The sequence below is a fragment of the Stigmatopora argus genome, chromosome 16 (assembly GCF_051989625.1).
Source record: "Stigmatopora argus isolate UIUO_Sarg chromosome 16, RoL_Sarg_1.0, whole genome shotgun sequence".
Lineage (NCBI taxonomy): Eukaryota > Metazoa > Chordata > Actinopteri > Syngnathiformes > Syngnathidae > Stigmatopora > Stigmatopora argus.
Window position 1 is genome coordinate 687,584 of NC_135402.1, and position 21,071 is coordinate 708,654.

At 49.4% G+C, this 21,071-nt stretch overlaps 1 protein-coding gene across 3 annotated transcripts; it reads left to right on the forward strand.

The window, feature by feature from the left end:
• The first annotated feature begins 1,133 nt into the window (after positions 1 to 1,133).
• Positions 1,134 to 21,067, forward strand: rapgef1b (Rap guanine nucleotide exchange factor (GEF) 1b). Of its 3 annotated transcripts, none has more exons than XM_077622895.1 (27): positions 1,134 to 1,299; positions 9,375 to 9,520; positions 9,608 to 9,786; positions 10,011 to 10,167; positions 10,239 to 10,336; positions 10,417 to 10,563; positions 10,995 to 11,045; positions 11,564 to 11,678; positions 12,166 to 12,352; positions 12,463 to 12,951; positions 13,668 to 13,870; positions 14,175 to 14,315; positions 15,229 to 15,330; positions 15,555 to 15,641; positions 16,951 to 17,036; positions 17,347 to 17,452; positions 17,570 to 17,645; positions 17,715 to 17,799; positions 17,938 to 18,030; positions 18,140 to 18,325; positions 18,405 to 18,489; positions 18,820 to 18,914; positions 19,036 to 19,114; positions 19,193 to 19,294; positions 19,381 to 19,478; positions 19,558 to 19,686; positions 19,794 to 21,067. In XM_077622895.1, exons 1-27 carry the CDS (start codon positions 1,272 to 1,274, stop codon positions 19,942 to 19,944), a joined length of 3,501 nt encoding a protein of 1,166 aa, XP_077479021.1. In that variant the 5' UTR covers positions 1,134 to 1,271; the 3' UTR covers positions 19,945 to 21,067. The 3 variants fall into 3 exon arrangements, with proteins under 3 accessions (XP_077479021.1, XP_077479022.1, XP_077479025.1); XM_077622896.1 differs by having other exon boundaries at positions 12,169 to 12,352; XM_077622899.1 differs by lacking the exons at positions 14,175 to 14,315; positions 15,229 to 15,330.
• The last annotated feature ends 4 nt before the right edge of the window (positions 21,068 to 21,071 follow it).

Genomic DNA, 21,071 nt, shown 5'->3' on the forward strand with positions numbered 1-21,071 from the left:
TGATATAAATAAATCAAAAGGAAATCTCAATAGGGTTAGGGTCTCGATAAAAAAATGCATTACAATTTAAATAATGTAAGAAAAATAGTAAGAGCTGATTTTTAATGGCACATTTCAAGTTAGCCTATTTTTTTTTAAATATATGGGCTTTCATGATGTATTAATTTGACTGTGGTGTCCCATAGTAAAGGGGCGGATCACTAATTAAAAACACGTATGCTTGCGTGTCAGCACTTTGCGGCGGCTGACCTAGATCACGCCAAGCAACAATAAGATCCTTCTGTGAGTCAGGTCAATAATTCATTTTCCTCATAAATTCATAAGCAAACAATTGCGTCGATGACTTTCTCTCTTTGCGTGGCACGCATAGATAACATGTTATAATAAATAATATGTAGATACTAGCGTTGAGAATAGAAGACGGCTCCCGTCTCGAAATGTAACCACCACACTTTGGCCCGTAAAAGATTTATTTCAAACAATCCCACTTTTATGGCACGAGCACCCACATTTTTTGTTGAGAGAACAGTTGGAGTTTAAACATTCAACGCCCACACTTTTTCTCCTACCTGGAGGAAAGATTAGTGTTTCAAGTTAAATGAACAAGTTGTAAGCATTCGATTCATTGTTTTAACTTGAGATCCCCCGAGGAGTCGTATGAGATTAATCGTTTATTTTTTCTTTGCTTCAGAGTTAATTCAAGGAGGGATTTAATTATTTAGCCTTAGAGTTTGCTAACTAGAAATACTATTGGATTTGTCCACGGGTCGTTAGGGTAATCAATTGTGATCTTTCCATTCATAATTTTAGCCAAGGAGCCAATGAGTTGTAAGCATATGATTCATTTTTTTAATCGGTTGGACGTCAGTCGCCGTCAATAGCAGCAGATGGAGTTAGTGGGCCTGGGGCTTCACACACACACGCACGTTGTTGACAGATTGCAGTTGCTCATTCCTACCACGGGGGGTCGCTGACACGGCGGGTCGGTCTCGGGCTGTCTGGTTGCGGTTCCTCATCGCGAGTCTCCGCTTCCCCCCCCCCCCAGACGTCAACGTGTGGAGCCCAGAGAAAGCGCAGCCAGCGGCGGACAGGCTCGTCTCAAGAGCGGCCTCTTTTCACCCCCGCACCATGCGTGCGGAAGACGGATACATTGTTTCGAGCCCATCGGAAACCTCCGACCGACACTTCGGCGTGGGGAAGAGGAGGCAATAGGAACCGAGGCTCCAGCGTTTGTGTCGGAACCCCCGAGCGTGGCCGGAGACGGGAAGAAAATGTCGGGCAAAATCGAGAGCAAGCAAGGTAAGGACCGGACCGAGTGCGTCGTGTAACGGTACTGCGTGGCGTGGCTAGGCGAGGCCGGGGGACCTCTGCTCTCCTCTCGCTTTCACTAGTATTCATTGCATATATCCGCTTGTCCAATTGGGCCTCGGTCGTGATGCTGAAGTAGCTTAGCGTTTTAGCTTCTTTTTTTCCCCATTTTCTTTTTTTTGGTGGGGGGCTACTCCGCCGGCATCCTTCCTCGCTAGTAAACACGCTGCATTAATACAAGATTTAGCTGGCTTTTCGCTTCGTTTTCGTGCATTTCGCTTTCACTTTTGGGCGTAAAGGGAAGCTAGTTGTCGGGGCCACTTTCACCCGGCCAGCTAAGCCCCGGAACGAGGGGCGGAGGGCGGCAGGCGGCGTTCCGAAGGGCACGAAGCCGAGCGGCTAACGGTTAGCCTGTCGTTCGACTAGCTAGTACTGCTGCTTTGGCTTGCTTGGACGACGTGGACGTACTTTCTCGACTCCACTTGGGTTCATTATCATAAACAACACGTGTTATGAAAAAAACATTTTTATTCTTAGCCCTAAAGTCTCGCCCTAATAAATTCAATGAGTAATTATCGCTGTCTTATCTGTAATTACCGGTCTAAAGAAAATACCCCATCAAGTCAAGTCGTGATCATGAGGTTCCATTTATAAACAAACAAAATGATGCTGTCAGTATACGAAAATGTAATCCTCTGTAGACCCTACCACTCTACCATGCTGAGAAAAAAAATAACATTAGCGTAATAACATACTTGTCACCTGTTTCAATGTTAATGTAACAAACACAAAACGATACTGTCAATATACTAAAGCTTGTCATATCCACCATGCTGAGAAAAAAATAATACCCATCAACATTAGCATAATAACATCGTAATCGCTGCCAGTTTTGAGGATTTTCAGAAAACAGGGCAAAACGCGATAAATTCAGCTTCTAACTAGGATGGCTTGCATATTCATAAAAACAAAGATTTTTCTTGTTGTTTATGCAAGCGTGCTTTTTACAATTATTTTCTGCAAGCTAGTAAAAAAATGAGCCACTATCTCCAAATAATATACCGTATTCTACGTGTCGGTTTGCCATAGTAATGTTTGTTGAGGTTGCATATGGTAATTCTTTCCAACATTCAGCCAAACTTTGTAATATAGTTGTCTTTTTTTTACTCTTTTATGTGCCTGAGAGCAAGAAGAGAACATTATATTTGGTACAGAAAGGCTCTCTAATTGAGACTAAAATGACACGTTTTTCAGATAGACGATCCCAAAACAAAAGTATTTATATTTTAATGCATTAGTAGTACTTTGCGTAGCGTTGTAGGTGGCACAGGCTTCGCTAGCTGTTTGTCTCTTGCGCTCAAAAGGTTTCGTTTATCGTCCGACGTGACATTAAGAGGCGGATTTGATTGCATCTGCTTGTTGTCATCAGGAGAATTGGCTTTTAGGGGGTCCTTCCTTCTGTTGCGGCCCAGAATGCACCGTGCCAAATGGTTGCCGTAGCGAGCGCAGCAAAAGGCGGGCAAAGCTCGCCGGCTTGACTGGAGACGTCGCATGTCGACATTCTTCACCGTCGCTATAGTTACCGGGGCCCGACAATGTCACCCATTGGAAGCCCGTGTAATATAATATATCGACCGGAACAATCTGCTAGATTTGTTTTCCCGGAGAATCACAGAAGTCATATATTTTGGTATGAGAAGAATTTTTGGACCGTTGCGTTGCACCGTCTACTTGAATCAATCGCGTTTTGTTGGCCCAGCAAATGTTGGTTTGCCGTCAGCGGCGGAAAAACGGATGGCGGGCGCTGAAAGTGTGCGCCGGTGTGACGTGACGGCGTTGGCAGTCAATGGCAGTAGACGGTGGCGACCTATTTTTGGCCTCTCTCTCGAGCGTCTCACCTAGGTGGCACGTGTTTGTCGTTTAAAGCCACGGAGTTTACTCGGAGTTAGCACGCTTGTGTTGATTCGGAGCCTTTTTATCACGGCAGACATGTTTTGCTATCGAAAATGTCTCACAAATTGTTTCAGGAAAAAAAATCCTCCGAATTTGAGGAACACAAGGATACACGCCATTTTGAGGTTTGTTTTGGCCGCAAAAACTTTCACTCGTCGGCTCCATCAGAGACTTGTTTTTTTTCTGCCGCGCTATAATTATTGGGATTTGCATGGGAAAGCCAGGAGGGCGAGGCGGGGAATCCGTCGGGAAACGCTGGGAAACTCGGAGCGACCCGTGGACGGCAAGTTCGCGCCGTCCGAACGCCCGCGAACGACTGCGGCGAGAGATTTTGCCCGGCTTATTTTTGCCAAGCGTTCACGTCCAGATGGTTGGGGAAGACGGCGCATGTCACTCGAGACGGTTTTCCGGTTCAGACGAGTCACTTTCTGAGCCGCGCCACACTCGGATGCGCCCTCGCGCCGCCTCGTCCCCCGACACCTGCGGCGGCATCTGTCCGAGGAGAGCTTTCCGGCGCTTCCTGACTCTTTTGTGGAAGTGCGGGTCAAGTGAGCGTGGTGGCGATGAGCTAGCCTCTGACTAATTCTCAGCAGGGCTGCGCGAAAAAGACAAAAAAATGCCAGTCTCAACAGCGGGTAGCCGTTAGTTAGGCGGGGGAACAAAAGAAGCCTCCGTCCGGGGCTCGTTTGGCTTCCACCGAGTTGTCCGGATGGGCAACGCCAGCTGGAGGAGGAGCCGGGCCTCCGACGAGGAGACGGACTCCTCGCTAGCGGGGGACCTCGAAGACGATTACTCGGGTAAATCGTTATGGTGAACTTGTGTCCAGTTTTAGTTCCCTTTGGGTCTGTCCGTTTTCAAGTACTTCTTAATTCTCTGGACTATACTGGCGATTTTATTTTGAATTGTTGGGTAAGCTAACGGCGTTATCAGACTTTTATTCAACTTTTGGGTCTCTTACAATGTTTGTTCTTGGTCTCTGATCAAAGCTAACCTTCCCCAAAACGGGATTATGACTAGTATTTATTTTCTCATGCTGCATTTTGCTGGCTGGTGCCAAAAACAGTAGCTACTGCTCTTTCATAAAGGGTACTGTATTTAGCTTAACGGTTTTGTGTGGCACAATGGAGTGCAGCGGGGGACATTCCTCTCCAGGCTTTTTGGGTCGTGTGGCTTTGCTCGAGGTGCTCATTTGCTCAGCCCAAAAAACCCTGGGCGGACCCAACGCGGGGAGGCCACTCGCCCGGGCCACATCCTTCCGCCTTTCGCAGGGGGGGAGTGTTTGTGCGCTGGGTATTTTTGCTCCAACGTGAACTTGTTTTCAGTTGCACGGTATGTTTAGTAACCGGCAACATGTCACGTCCCCGCGAATGAGCGAGTTGAGATTATGGTTGCGTCAGGGTCCTGTAATGCCTTGTTTGGAAAACAGCATGTCGGCGTTGGCCGAAAGCCCACGGCGAGCCCCAGCGGGGGGTGGGGATGTTGTCATTTGGCCCCGACCTCGCTGCTTAGCACGAGCCGCGGCATTGCCGTAACAACGTTTTAACCGCCTCTGTGGAAGAATGCCGTCAAAATGGTTGCCCACGGCGTTGTTGACTTTTTATATTTGTGTTTACATCCTCAATTTGATGTCCTTTGTTTCGATTCAGTGCCGTTGAGTAAGTGGCATTGATGGAAAGCATTTTTGGGGGGAGGCCCGCCCGCCAATCATTTTCTCTTCACAAAGGTCTTGAGTTTGGTCCGAACCAAACGGAAGAGGCTTTGGCCTGCCGTTTTCTTTTTCCCAGTGTCCCCATTTTTGTCACCGCTGGTCATAAATTGTTGTAGAGCCACTTGGAAAGTAAACACAGCGTCGTCCCACAACAGCGCTTTGTCCTGTTGCGCCTTTGACCCACATCTTTAAGATGGACTTTGACTGTGAGCATCTGGAGCAGGGCGTTGCAAGGCGGTGCATTCAATTGCTCTTTTTCTTTCCTTTCTGCATCTGGCCCGACGCAGACGCAGAATTCCGCACTTTATCGGGCCTCTCGCTGGAAGCAGCTGTCGAGGGCTCAGAAGTCCTTCCGAACACGGCGCTTTGTTTTGCTACTCACGTTAGCGCGGCTGACAGCACGGGTATTTATAGCACCTGGCGGGTCTCTTTCGTCTGGTGGCTTTCGCCGACGGACTTTGCCGCCGTCTGGCTGTCAGTTGCTCGACTTACTCGTTCCGGCTCTTAAAGTTGAAAGTGGCTGAAAATGTTGCCATTCTGTCCCCAAAACGTCACCACCACGATCCAACGCTTGTAAAGCCTTTTTAAAGTCTTTTCTTTTTGGGACAAATCAGCTTGTGTTTGAAATGTCACTGCATTCAGCGCACCTGGCTCTACCCAAATATCGTACATTTGAAAAATGATACACTTATATAAGCCACGGGCGTGTTTTCAAAGGGGATATTCACATAGGAATATTAAAAAAAACCTCTTTATTAACTAAATTAAGATTATCAACAAGCCTTTTCACAGTCAGTCTGAAACTAAACAACACTTGACTTTAACCATTCACCTGTCAAACTTGTGAAACAATTCTATCGCCTTAAAAAGAGTCCTTAAGTAGCTTCATGCTAGCATTTTTCTTTCTTTTTATTAGATTCAAAGATCTTCCCTTGAATACAAATGGTCTTAAAGCTGTTAATAACTCGTCTTTTCACAAATATGGGAATACTAGAGTCTGAAATGCACTAAAATAATCAATTAATGACCGGAAGCAGGAGGCTGGTTAGCGTGCAAAAAAATCCCTCATTATTAAAGCCGGGAGAGAAAAAAGTAGCGGCTTCTCATCGGAAAAATACCGTTTCATATTTTGGGTATCAATTGGGCTTTTTTTTTACCGCTGCGAATGGACCATGTCGTCATGTCCACAAAAGAGGGAGCGGCGCTCGCCGAGGGACGGGAAACGGAGCCAGCGGCTTCGGCGTCACGGGGGAAGGAACAGGAGGGGTAGCCCAAAAGAAAGAAGAAAAAAAACAAAACAAAAAAAAACGGGGTGTGCTATTTCCCACTTTGAATGCTCCACATGACGCCTGCGTTCGTCACCATTTTAGCTTTCTCGTCTTCTCTGGACATTTTGGAACGCCGGTGTTTCCGGGTAAACTTTGGCATCTCCATCGTACAAAGGCAGCTTTGTACGATGGTGAAAAGTCCAGTCCACTAAAAAAACAACACCTCTTTCCACCAAAATTCAAGATTTCTGTCCCAAAAAGTCCAACTAACATGCATATTTCTTGTCGTTTCCAATCTAGATTTCCTTCCGGAACAAATTCCATGATGCGATGTGAGCTTTTCCTCGTAAAACACGCCCCCGGGCTCGATTAAGCTCGTCAGAGCGGAACGGGCGATTTTGGAAAACACTTGGCATCGCCGCCGCGTCACGGAAGTACGCGGGTAGTAATCCGCGGTAAACCCAGCCACTGACATTTTGCCCGTTTCGGGATCATCTCGCGTTTGGCCGTCGACGGCGGACCGAGCGAACGCTCGCGCTTTGTTTGTGCCGATGATCTAGGACAATGAAACGACCTACACCTTCGGGGCTCCGGCCTCCGCGTATATTCATCGCGGCGCCACTCAAGTCGACCTTCCGTGTATTTCCAGCGTTCAATTCATCTTGGTGGCCGTGGTTTCCTTCAGAGGTCTTTTATGTCTGCCCATTCGGGCCGCCATAATCAACCACTATCGTCAGTGATAGCTCAATGACGTCCCGAAGCATTATTCCGTACAGATTTCCCAACTATTTTTGGTCACAAGATTGGCTCCCGTGCCATTTTCGGTGCGCTTTTAGGCTGCCGTGAATGAAAGCGCCAGACGAGGGCTAGGCCAGGGTTGGGCAAACTTTTCGGCTTGGGGGCCACATTGACTTTAAAAATTTGACAGGCGGGTGGGCTGGCTCAGCACAAGATACGATACATATAAAAAACGGCATCCGTTAACAGTACATATGAAACATAAACAGAAAAAAAGGACTAAAGTATGAACATACTCATCACTCATCTGGGATTTATGGGGTGCTTTCTTGGTTTTCATCAGACTAAAGGTCTGTTCACACACACGTGTAGAGCCAAATAACACCAGAATCTTCTGTGCCATCTTCTGGATGTTTGGAAATTTGGCTGCACTTAATGAAGCCTAAAACTCCGAGACTTTCAGGGAGTTGAACTTGTCACATTGGAGACCAATCAGTTCCAACGGCAACTCCTGTGGAACCCTTTCCGGGTCTTGTGAGAAAGGACATGACACCAGCTGTCCATTTTTCCAAAATCACAAAACCGACGGCAGAATTGCTCATGCAGGTCATCCAATGATTTCCTGTATTTTGACCGCATAAAAAAATATATATAATAATTTGGACAACTTCGGCAGGCCGGATTAAAAGGTCTAACGGGCCGTATATGGCCCGTGGGCCGTAGTTTGCCCATGTCTGGGCTAGGCAAACCAAAAGCTTTGTCGGCGTTGAGCCGAAACAGAGACGCCATTGAAGCCAAGAGGCTGTAAAAGTGGGAAGGCGCCCCGCCACAGGTACTAGCGAGCCACTTGAGTCCAGGCCACGCATCCCACCCACCCAGTGAACGGAGCGTTTTGTCAGGCTGGCGCGGCGACGGAATGGGCAATGAAGTCGTCTTTCTTCGGGGCCGCCCCTCCGGCGATGCGATCCGCTTTCCCGTGGGTCCCTGAAAAGACACTTTGTGGGACGTGTGAATGAACAAGTGCGAGACCTGAAGACTGGACCTCTTTTTAAAAAAAACTCTTTGCCTCCCACGGATGGCCACAAACGTCTAATACTTTGGAAAGAGTCGTTCGCGGCCAGAGACCCCAAGCTTGGAGCGCTTTCTTTGATGGCGTCTAATACTTGTGAGCCTCCAGGCTGTTGAAGCCAAATGAATTGATGACATAGCATATTATTAGTCAGCCTGTAGGAGTCTATAAACGAGCTACTTTGGAGGTTCAAATTAGATTTTTGTTGTTGTGACTTGTAGTTGGGAAAACCCGCCAAGCCCTTGTTTACTGTTTGAGCTCAAAAAGTCATAAATAGATTAAAAAAAAAAGGTTTTTTTCCCCTTTTTGCTCAGATACTATAGATTGTTCTCGCACAACAGCTCGTCTACTTCATTGATATTTTCTCAGGGCCACTCGTGCGAAGAGCAGCAGGGATGCTTTCTGTCAAAAATCTATGGTGTTTTTCTCCTTTTTTTTCCCCTCTTCGGGTCTCGCTGACGTTTTCAACCATTAACCGGAACGACATTCCAAAGCGGGGCTTGCTCACCCGGCCGGCCTTGTTGCAACTCGCACTCCTCGCACTGCACTGGCCCCGAAGGGGATTCTTAATATGACGCCGGTCATTAATGAAAGCAGGAGGTTGACACGTCAATGGAGCGGCTAAACGATGGAGCCTTTTCCTTCCGCTCATCTTCTCTCGCGTCGCAATCCCGCTCCCCAATCACTTCTCGCGGTGTCGTGAAGCCGGCCCGCGGCCCAGTCTTGTCCATTTTATGGCATAAATGATGTATTGTGGAACACCGACTTGTTGCTTGACTACGTCGCAAAGGATGTGTGTTTGTGTGTAAGCAGATGTTTGGCTGTATTGATATGGGAGCCAAATAGGTTGGAAATGTTGCGTCGATGAGCACATTTGTGTTGTGTTTATTTGTCAGAGTTACTGCATGCGTGTCCAGTGTCATTTTAGAGCAGATGTGGCTTGACTTGAAAAGTACAATTTGGCCCTTTTGGACTGGATTCAGGCGTTCAGATTACAGTTCCTCAAATCGGATGTAGTTCTCGTATTGGCTTTTTAAATGTTTTTTTTCTGTTTTCAAGTGAATCATAGCAAGGATAATGTCAGCCTCACTGGATCATACGCATCACTCAATATTGACTCATGTCAGGAAACTGTATTCTGTCGCTATTTTTATCCTCGTTGGAGGACATTCAGCACGGAATGAAACATAGCCACTTTTATGCTAACCACTGGAAGAAGGTCCCCCCCCAAAATCTTAACTTGCAGCTTAAATAATGGAGTTTTCTTCCTCTCTTGAGCGCCAATGTCTGCTATAAAAAAGGCCATTTTCTTCTCTCAATCCGCACGCAGACTCGCAGCGGTCTCACCTGTCCTCGTTCACCATGAAGCTGATGGACAAGTTCCATTCTCCCAAGATCAAGAGGACTCCGTCCAAGAAGGGCAAGCAACTGCAGCCGGAGCCCGCCGCCAAGAGCGCCGAAAAGCCGCTCAACAAGGTCAGTCAGCGTGTCGCGTGTCCCGCCTTCTCTCTTCTTTGACACCTTCACGTGGCGTATCTCGATGGTGACATTTTGTCAATGCAGAAGGTCAGTCGCTTGGAGGAGCACGAGAAGGAGGTGGTGCGCGCCCTTCGCTACTTCAAGACCATCGTGGACAAGATGGTGGTGGAGAAGAAGGTCCTGGAGATGCTCCCCGGCTCGGCCAGCAAAGTGCTGGAGGCCATCCTGCCTCTGGTTCAGGGGGAGGCCCGCATACAGCACAGGTGGGTTTTCCAGCACAAACACAAACGCGTCGGGGCACGTCGCGGCGAGGCCATGTGGCAAAATAAATATTCCATTCATGTATTTTTTCTTTTTAACTTGAATTTTTAACCATGGAAAGATATTCACTGACCAACAGCACATGCAACTTGGTTATAATGCACTCCAATTTAAAGATAATACGGATAGTCTGGAGTCCCTTTTGAAAGCCGGCGTATTTCCGCAGCTCGGCGTTGTCTTCCTGCCACAACCGTGTGTACCAGAGTCTGGCCAACCTGATCCGCTGGGCCGACCAGGTGATGCTGGACGGCATCGACCTGGACGACAAGGACAACGTCACCTCGGTGACCAACGTCATCAAAGCCGTGCTGGACGGCGTCAAGGTAGGACCGGCCGGCCGGCCGGCCGAGACCGCAAAGTCCGACAATCGGTGAACCGGCGTTGGCGTCCGCAGGAGCTGGTCAAGCTCACCATCGAGAAGCAAGAGCAGCCTTCGCCCACCGGGTCCAACAAGCCGCCCCCGCCGCCGCCTCCCGTGGTCGACCCACAAAGGTGAGCATTAAAAATGGGCGGAAAATAGGCTGGGAAACAAAGTCCTCTTTTCTAAATGATCATTTCAAATACGTGTCCAGCGGCAGCGTACCTTCGGGGGCGCCCTCTACCGAGCGGGAGTCCGAGGCGGGGAAGAAGGCCCCGGCACCGGCGCCGCCGGACGCGGCCGACGAGGACGTGGCCCCTCCCAAACCGCCGCTGCCGGAAGCCAAGATGGCGGAGCTCAGGTACCGTTTTTCATCCTCGGTCTCCGTTCAAGAGCGCCATCCCCAAACGGTGTCGCCGGCGGAGAAGAAAAAAAATGGAAAGAAAATAGTAGAATCAAGCCATTGGACAAACTGGGTTATTCAAAAATAACACGCTCCATGTGGACGTAGCCACGAGAATGCTATTGCTAAACACGCCCAGAGCTTGCGCCGTTCCACGCGACAAAAGTGACGGCGTCTTTCTTCTTAAGCAAAATGAAGGAAGAATGCGTGAACACGGACGCAACTCTTTTCGCGGTTCAGACGGACGGAAGTAAAAGTTGTAATTCCGGCTCCAGAAATGGGGGGGGGGGATTTGTCACTGGCTTTGTCTTCCTGTCTTGCTCTTTGTGTTGTCTCAAGCTGTCTCCTCCTCCAACTTTGTCTCCCCCTTTTTTGGCTTCTGGCCACAGAGCACAGTTGACTTGTGACGGTGGCCAAAGGAAAGCCGCTCTCAAGGAGAAGTACGTTGTTAGCTCAAAGCATCACTCACCCGTGGTGACCGTTTTTTGAACAAACACCCCAGCCATGAAGCTTCCCCATCGGATGGGCCCGCATGGCGTCATTCTTTTTGTTTGTGTGGCACTGTCCGCCATTGGTCAAAGATGCATGAGCGTGTGAGACTGTCCCCTCGTTGGCCTCCATCGCACACACGCGCCCTTTTTAACCGTCGCCGTCGAGGACCGAAGCGGTCGGAACGTTTCGTGGAACCTCCGTTCACAAACTGGATTAGAAACGTTTTTTTTTAAATTAATGGATGACGTCAATCTTTTTTTTAAATTCTGAATCCAATTGGCATCTGATTATAAGTCAGCAAAATGATGGAAAAATATCAAAGGAACCGGCGAGTTTACAAAAGCAAAGTTGTGCGTTGTGAATGAGGTTCCACCTTGTCGCCAGTGTCCTTTTTTTTTGGGAAGAGATGTGCTTTTTTAAACCCTGATTGATTCTCGCCCACTGTGTGTGTGTTTACGGACCACAGCCCTCCGCCGGCCCTCCCGCCCAAGAAGCGCCAGTCGGCCCCTTCGCCGACGCGGGTGGCGGTGGTGGCCCCCATGAGCCGGGGATCCAGTTTGCCTTGCAGCGTCCACAGACAGGTCGGTGCTCCGCTCCGTTGGCTAGCTAAGCTAGCTATCATTCAAGCCGCTAGCCCAGGGGTCGGGAACCTTTTTGACGAAGAGAGCCATAAACAATTCATATTTTCTAATGTTATTCCTTGAGAGCCATACTCTGAATTTAAAAGTCAAAATACATGTAAATGGGTGTCTTTTATTTGAGTAATTTCACCACTTTTAAAGTGAAAAAAAAAAAGAATACTTTTGACAACATTCTTATGCAGTTGCTAATCAATGAGAGGATGCATTCTAGCAGAGTCTAATGCAAAAAAAAGAAGACTAAAGCAGCACTGGACGTAGTAGCTCAGTTCTGTCACCAGCGGGTTCCATATTTTAGCTCACATGTTAGCAGAGAGCCAGATGCACCCATCGAAAGAGCCACATGTGGCTCCCGAGTCATAGGTTCCCTACCCCTGCGCTAGCCTAACGTTTAGCGGTCGACGAGACTAATAAAGAGGTGGCGTTGCAGCAGCACGACTACGAGCAGGAGTTTGTCCAGCGGCGCTTCTCGGGGGGCAGCCAGTCCTACGGGGGGGACTCGCCGCGCCTGTCCCCTCGCGGCAGCATGGGCAAGCTCAGCAAATCGGACGAGCAGCTTTCCTCCATGGAGCGGGACAGCGGACAGTGTTCTCGGAACACCAGCTGCGAGACGCTAGGTGAGCGTGAGCGCTTCGCTTTGGGTCCCGACAAGATCCAGGTTTCCTGTGCAATTTTGGGGGTGTCGCTTCTCCGTCTTTGAAAGTGATTTTCTCTTTCCCCCTTTCAGACAACGCGGAAAACTACGACCCCGACTACGACTTCCTCCACCAGGACCTCTCTGTGGGGGAGGGCCCCGCCGGCGGGGGCGGCGGCGGCGGTGGTGGCTGCCTCAGCCCGCTGCCCGAGTCGCACAGCGAGTCGTCGTCGCCGCAGCCCGGGCAGATGCCGCGGCACCCCCGCTTCAGCGCGCCGGCCCCCCACGGTTGGACGGCGTCGGCCGAGGCGCTGTCGCGCATCAGCGCGCCGCCCGCCCTGCCCCAGAAAAAGCGGCGCAGCACGCAGACGCCGCCCTTCCCGGACGGAGGCTCCAAAGTCTACGAGCGCTACCCGTCCCAGTACGACAACCTGTCGGAGGAGGAGCCACCGCCCTTCCCGCTCTTCACGCCCGCGCCGCAGAGCAACGGCGGCGGCGTTTTTGTGGCGCGCTACATTTGCGCCGACAACGGCGACGTGCCCTCCAGCCCGCCTCCTCTGCCGGAAAAGAAAAACAAACCCAGTGAGTACGCTCTTGAGCCGTCGTGGATAGCCACGCACGTCCATTCCGTTTCAACCGGAATGATAGATTGTGTTAAAAAATGATCTATAAATGATGAATGGGCTGTTATAATAAACCCCCATTAGTCAACTCATCTATTCCTACTTTGGCAGTTACTGTTTATATTACAGAAATCAGGGAATTTTACGATATCTCTTGTTTTCTGCTTTTTAGCATGTAAAAAGAAGTAGGAAAATTTAGCATTTGTTTTTTTATAAAGTAGTTTTAAAAAACACAAATCCTTTTTCCAGCAAAGACAACCATTTATCACCTAAAAATATTGGATGTGTTTTTTTTTCCATTCCTAATCATTTTAGGATAAGTTGCTGTTAAGTGTTAATGTGCCAAAGTGACTGGGCGTAATAACAGTTGTTGTTTTTGGGGTCCAATCCCGACCGCCGTCAGCCACCGAGAGCCCGAGTCCAAAGGGGCCCGTCTGATGATTATGTCAAGGAAATATCGAGCAGGATGTGCCACAATGGCCCCAGCTGCATTTCCCGTCACACCCTCTCGGCATCACTTCCTGCACGCCCGTGTCATTCCGTTGGCGAGGGGTGGCTTCCGCTCCCAAACTAGTGACTGGTTGCCCCGGAAAGGGTTTCAAAATGGGAAAGGTCTTTCAAAAAAAATGTCCCTTTTGGTCCCCAATAATGAATTGTTTTTTCTTTTATGCACAGTCCTGCAATACATGCAGTTCGTGGAGGATTACTCGGAGCCGCAGCCGTCCGTCTTCTACCAAATGCCTCAGAGCGAGAGCATCTACGAGCAGCGCAACAAGCGCTTCCAGGAGGTCTACGGCTTCAACGACTCCTTCAGCAGCACCGACTCGGTCCACGAGCCGCTCCTGCCGCCGGCGCTGCCGCCCAAGCAACGGCAACTGGTAAGGAAGGAAGAACACGCGTTAAAAAACGGCCACCTGCATTTGCGGGAAAGTGAACAGTACGACGTTCACTTTGAATACAATTGTTGTTCCTTCTTCTTCTTTTGCTAACTACCACAACGCATAAGCGTATGTGAACGTATGAACGCGAGCTGACGGCCTTTTGACTCTGGTCTCGTCGCTCACCAAACGGATTAATGGGCTCTTTCCTTCCTTCCTTCCTTCCTTCTCGTGACTTGTCTGCTCTCTTTTTCTTTTTCCTTTCTTTCTTTATTTCTTTTATTTTTCTCTCTCTTTGCGTCAGGCTTCCCACTCCTCTTCCCCTTCTTCCTCTTCCTCTTCCTCACTCTCCTGCCACCTCCAGCCTTGGGAGGCGGGTTCTGGGCTGGGCCTGTCCGTCTCTAACTCCTACCTGATTGGCCAAGCCGCCTCGACCCCGCCCGTGGTGAGTGTCCATCCGCTCGTCCCATTTTTCTTTGCTTTTATTTTCCATGTTTTTTTCTCTTCTTCTGATCTCCACGCCCCGTTTCTTAACTGGCTACCATTGACGGGGTTGTGTGTCATTTGCATTTTGTGTGGGCGGGGCCCGTCCCGTGGCGTTCTCTGCCGTCCTCCTCGTCAAACATGGATTGAATCACTGCAATCCAAAACGTGTCAGTGTATTGGTATGCGCAACGTGTTTGCACAGGTTGTTAGCATTTAGCGAACACATGCTTTTTTTTTTCCAAAGGTTACGGCGCACCTTAATAACATCACTAGGATTGCGATTTGTTGTCAAATGGCACGTCGCTTGCAAAAATTGCAATCGGAATGGAAACCACAGCAAAAAAAAAGCAAAAGGATTCTGGTCTAAACCAAAGAAAACCACCTGCTTTGAATTAAAAATCCACTCGTTTCTCTAAGAAAGGTTAGCATTTGATCACAACATATTCAATCAACTCTCCAAATGTTGAATGTATCCACTCTCTAACACTTGTGCGACCTTTTCTTATTGTCGTTTTCTACCTGTCTATGCAGCACCACAGCGCCTCCCAGTGGTGGCCAAGGCGTTAGCATAATCGGGGCCGTTGTTTTCCTCAATTCCTTGTCGTTGATTTGACTTATGTCTGACTTTTAGCGTGGCTTTGCTTTTCCAAATGTTGACGGTCCCAACTGGGATGAAAATGAATGTGAGGGCCCCGGTGTCTGTTTTGTACGTCTTTTGTGGGTACGATTGATTTTCTGAGCGCCTCTTCTTTCCATTTCCGCTGTTTTGAAAGTGATCTGATCTCTTGGCTCTGTTTTCTCCCGTCTCCTCTCTCTTTCTTTTTTCCTTTTTTCCCTTTTTTTCTTTCTGGCTTCGGCACTTTGGCGGCAAGAGCGCCGACTCGAGCGACGTCTCGGTTCCCGACGACGAGCGGGAAGGCCCCCCGTCGGGCTCGACCCCCTCGCGGTCCTCCTTTGGCGACTCTCTTCACGTGGTGAGGACGCGCTTTGGGTATCGGCTGCGGAGAGGGGGAGGGATTTTGATAGATAGATGCGAGCCAATGGAAACTTTGGAATAGGGGTGCGCTGTACGCAAAAGTTTACGATACAAATAAATGCTAGGCTAGTTAGCGAGTAGCTAGGAAGGCCGTCTTTCAGCCAACGAGGTCCTACTGTGGTGGTCACGCCGTCACGTGTGGCTTTTTTCCCTCCTGTATAGAGCGAGAGTGCAAATGAGGAGGGCGGTGAGGGCGAGTACGTCAACTTGTACTCGTCTAGCCAGGCCAATGGCGAGCTGGCCCTCAGAGTAAGTAGGAGTCGCATCAGAAAGAGGAAGGGGCTTCACCTGTGTGCCGTCCGTCCGTCCGTCGCCAGATGCTCTTCCTGGAAAAAGCAGGGAGTTATCATGCTGCCTTGTCTAAAAAAATGTCGAATTCTATTACAGTGGTACCTCGACATACGATCTTAATCCGTTCCGGGACTGAGCTCGTATGTCGAGCTTTTCATAACTCGAGCGGATGTTTCCCATTGAAATGAACTAAAAACAAATTAATTTGTTCCAACCCTCTGAAAAAAAACACCAAAAACAGGATATTGGATTGGAAAAAAATGTTTTATTTCTTCTAATTCGCCATCTATTAACAAAGTAACACATAACTAGTGGTTTAATAGTAATTAAATGTGCTTAATATAACTCAAATGGGGCGGTGTTGTGTGCACGAGTATACTTCATTACCCAGAAAGCCCTCTTTTTGCCCGCGCATGTGCGTCGTGCGTTTCCTGGTCGAAATTCGTCTGAATAAATCGTTCAGTGCTCGTAGATATAGTAGTTATACACGAAAGAGATGCGGCAAAAAAGACGCAAAAGTGCGCTGCAATGATAAACAGCCTCTCATGTCATGGCCACCTGGCTTGGTCGCATCTCGTAATTTTGATCGTATGGCGGGCGAATTATTCGATCGAAATTTTCGTCGTACCACGAGCTAATCGTAGGTGGAGGTACCACTGTATATATATATATTTTTGCCAGGAACTTTGATAGGCCAAATCACTAGCAATTGATCATGAAGACTTAACTTATTAGTAAAAACAAGGCAGCAAAATGGTAGCTTTCTCGATAGCTTTCCCAGGCATTGCCATCCGCGTGGCTTCTCCGCGTTTGGACTGGCTTGCCCGTTTTCAAGTCAGACGTCCGTCCTCGTGACAGACGTGTGCATGCCGGAAGCCGTTTTGACGTGTTTGTGGGTATCTCCCTTTGCTAGGGCTGCCACCATCAACGGAAAGCTAACCAATGGAAAAATCTCCCTTCACATCGTTGACCCAAAACTCTTTTTGTGCCTCTCAATAGCACTTATTCCTTCTCGTTGGTGTTTTCGTCATTTCAAACCGTTTGAAATGAAGGAATTTTGTGGCAGCCCCAGCCTCCCGAGTGGGGTGTGTCCTTTAGCTTGTGGTGCGTGTCGCGTGGCGTCCAAACGAGACGGAGACGCGGCGCCGTTGACGCGAGGCCGGACGGACACGCGGCGGGTGGCGGGCGTCCTCTCGTGCTGTCGTGTTTTTGTCCAAAAGTTGTTGTTTTCCCCACGTGTTCAAACACTTTTCTGCCTTCCAATCAGGAAAGCGCCACCCCGGATGACGTGCTCCGAGAGCCCGCCCCCCAGACGCCCTCCGCCAATAGCAAAGAGGCCGTGGAAGTGGAAAGGTAAGGCTCTTGTTTTGTTCATTCCCGCGGCAAATTCTGTTTTAATATTTATTTTGTGGTCACTTCCTTATGATTTTTTTGTGTCACCTATTGCTTGGCTTTTTTAAGGGGGGGGTGGCTCACTTCTTTTTGAGATTGGGTCGCTGACAGTTGTTTTTGTGGTCATTCTGGGTCACTTTATGTTTGTTTTTTTCCCGTCAAAGATAGCTAATATCATTTTGGGGTGGCTGGGGTTGTCGACGCGGTCTTACAATAAAGAATGGGATGGCGATGAATAAGTCTGAAATGAGGGATTGACATTCACGTGCAGGAGGCAAAAGTCGGTGGAGTCGACGGAGGACGGCGAGGAAAACGTGGACGAGCTCTCTCTCATCGACCACAAGGAAATCATGAGCCGGTTAACGCTAAAACAGGAGGTAAGACCGACTGTTGACATTGACACATAAATGGGCATCAAGTATTTCATCTCCAGTATCTTAGTGTTATGATACGTCATTTGCCAGGCTAATATTTGTCATTTTGCCCCCAACCAGAATGACGACGGACCTGACGTGCGCGCCGGCTCGGGAGACATTCTGTTAGTCCACGCCACGGAAACGGAGCGCAAAGGTTAGGCCGCGTCCGTGGGTCTCTTCCCCTCGCCGAAGTCCATCTGAGCGCCGTTCCTCCCACCCGCAGATCTGGTTTTGTACTGCGAAGCCTTTCTGACCACGTATCGGACCTTTATCAGCCCCGAGGACCTCATCAAGAAACTACACTACAGATATCCTGTCGCCACCATTTACGGCAAAACAAAAAATCATATGTTCATTCACTTTGATCTTCTAGGCATTAAATGAAAGAAAAAGATGATTGAAAAGGAAATAGTATTAGAAATTGCGCTTCCTTGACCACCAAGCACATACACCAGTTTTTGCCACAGTCCGGACACGTTCAAGAAGCGTGTCAGCAAGAACACCTTCTTTGTTTTGGTGCGTGTGGTGGACGAGCTCTGGTAAGTCATGGGTCCGCAAAAAAACCCAACAGACAAATAAATATACATTGTGCACCAACACCGACGCTAAGGCTGACTTGGATTGCATTTTTTTTTCTTTCTCTCCCAGCCTGGTGGAGCTGACGGAGGACATCTTGAAGCAGCTGATGGACCTGGTCTTCACGCTGGTGTGCAACGGGGAGCTCAGCCTGGCCCGGGTTCTGCGCAAGAACATCCTGGACAAGGCGGAGCAGAAGAAGCACCTGCGCTGCACCAACTCGCTCAAGCCGCTGGCCTCCCGCGGTGTCTCGGCTAGGTAAGCGCCCCGTCCGTCGTAAGGCGAGCCCACGGAAAGCGCGGCGGGTCACGTGGACTCTCCCGAATCCTCGTCCCAGGCCGGGGACGCTGCACGACTTCCGCAGTCACGAGATCGCCGACCAACTCACGCTTCTCGACGCCGAGCTCTTCTACAAGATTGAGGTAGGTGCCGCTTTTTTTCCGGCAAAGACGACAGGAATCAGACAACTTTTTATCTTTATTGTTTTTTCTTGATTGACCCGTTTTTCATTTCAAGTGCATCTTACAAATAGCTTTTATATCAATAGAAATGCTCCATACAGTCTTTTGTATTTCTTTTTTTTTTATGAATTAACCGATAGTCTTTACTTACTGACACTATTCACGGGTTGTCTTATGCTTGTTTTGATCCCAAATAGTAGATGGCGAATTTTTCCTCATTTATTGTCTTTATTTCACGATGATAGACTTATAGAGTGGTTAGAGAGAGGCTAATAATGTTGCTTTTGTCAGATTCCCGAGGTCTTGCTTTGGGCCAAAGAGCAGAACGAAGAGAAGAGTCCCAACCTGACGCAGTTTACGGAGCACTTTAACAACATGAGCTACTGGTGAGTGGCTTGGGAGGGAGGAGGGGGGGCGGAGACCAGGGCGAGAGGGCACCGGCAAAGCCGGCTGGTTGGTCCTCGGCGGTCGGCCCCTTTTTAACGCGCCGCCGTCTGCGTCCTCCAGGGTGCGCTCATTAATCATTCAGCAAGAAAAAGCCCAGGACCGGGAGAAGCTGCTGCTCAAGTTCATCAAGATCATGAAGGTAGAGTTTGGCTGTCTGCTAAAAGGCCCCGCCCCCTTTCTCCTTTGACTCCTTTTGTTTCCCGCCATCTCTGGGCAGCACCTGAGAAAGCTGAACAACTTCAACTCCTACCTGGCCATCCTGTCGGCGCTAGACTCGGCGCCCATCCGGAGATTGGAGTGGCAGAAACAGACGTCGGAGGTGACCGAGGGCGGCTGGACGGACGGATGGATTCCCCCTTGAAATCCCCCCCGTCCCGTCCAACGTTGAATTTCTTGCGCTTTCAGGGACTGGAAGAGTACTGCACGCTGATCGACAGCTCGTCGTCCTTCCGGGCGTACCGGGCCGCTCTGGCCGAAGTGGAGCCTCCCTGCATCCCCTACCTGTAAGTGACCCCGCCCCGGCCGGCGCCCGTCGTCGGCGGCCGTCGATCTCCGGGGTGAACCGCCGCTCTTCCTCGGCAGGGGTCTGATCCTGCAAGACCTGACCTTCGTTCACTTGGGCAACCCCGACCTCATCGAGGGTAAAGTCAACTTCTCCAAGCGCTGGCAGCAGTTCAACATCTTGGACAGCATGCGCCGCTTCCAGCAAGTGTAAGGCAAACATTTGAACGTTAAAGAGGGCCATTTTTACTCTATTGAGTTCAACGAATATGAACAAGGACCAGCGGAAACAAACTTTGTTTTTGCGTGTTTTGCAGGCACTACGAGCTGAAACGCAACGAGGACATCGTCTCCTTCTTCAACGACTTCAGCGACCACCTGGCCGAGGAGGCGCTCTGGGAGCTGTCGCTGAAAATCAAGCCGCGAAACATCGGACGGCGCAAAACCGAGCGGGACGAGAAGACTTAAGGGGCGCCGCCCAGCGCACCTCACTGACACTGATTCCACTTTAACCAACCCTGACGGACGCACGGACGGACGCACGGACGCTTTTTGTTATCGGGCCGGGACGCTTAGGAGGAGCCCCGGCCAAACCAAGTCCGGCCTTTGGGAAGCGCCCGGGGCCAGAAGGTCCCTTCGGCTTTGGAGAAAGCCGCCAAGGTGCGCCAATGGCAGCGCCTCGTGGACGGAACCCCAACGCGTTGGGATTAGTGCCAAATTTCAGGATGAACCTAAAATGCTCTGCGCTACGTACGTCTCGCTATACCTTTCAGTATTCATTTTGGGTCCTGTCGTACTGTAATATCTTCCGCCGAGTGCGCATGGCTTTAAGCGCGGAGGAAAATGTTCACCGGGGAAACACACAACAACAACAACAAAAAGCTCAGCGGATTGGACGTCTATGACTGTCAGCGTGAGCAAAGGACTTGGCGTACTTGTTTTCCTCCACAAAGAATGAATGGACTGGCTCGTGGGGAACCCTAAAGCAAAAACCCAAAAAGCGAGGCCTTCGCTTTCCCGGTGGAGAAAGTTGGAAGGAGCGACCTCCATAAGTCGAATCGTGAGCAGAGAATGGAACTCGGGTGCTTCTGGCATTTTAGGTTCATCCCCAAGCTCCACCTTAGCCTAATTATTTGTCAGCGAGCGGTGTATACCAATCTACCTATTTATATCCACTTTTTCCATAGCAGACGCCATCTCGTCGCCGGCCCCAAAAATAGCGGCGTGGAAAGCTCGTTTAATGGCGGCGACGAAAGGTGCCGCTCTTTCGTTTTTTGTAAAAGGAGGTCGGCGGCGTGAAGAACTTGGCAGTCCGAACCAGGAGGACAAAAAAAGAAAAGAAAAAGAGGGGACGATGCTGTGAACTGTCATGGTGTGCTCTGCTCATATGTCATATATATATGTATATAGTATATATATATATATATATATGTATGTAGAAAGGCCCCCCCAAAAAAATTCCCATCATGTCATTTGTCATTCCAAAGTGTCCATCATCTTCCTTTTTTGTCTTTGGGAGAGCCGTCGAAAGCCACTCACTTGTCACACTGTGCTGTGCCCTCAATAAAAAGCGAGCGCTTTTTTTCTCATAGCAC

Bases quoted from the DNA above. Each gene is read 5' to 3' on its own strand.
- rapgef1b (XM_077622895.1), top strand. From the start codon at position 1,272: ATGTCGGGCAAAATCGAGAGCAAGCAAG. The intron at 17,646-17,714 runs GTTAGGCCGCGT...TCCCACCCGCAG, and splicing joins CACGGAAACGGAGCGCAAAG to ATCTGGTTTTGTACTGCGAA. The intron at 18,915-19,035 runs GTGAGTGGCTTG...TGCGTCCTCCAG, and splicing joins TTTAACAACATGAGCTACTG to GGTGCGCTCATTAATCATTC.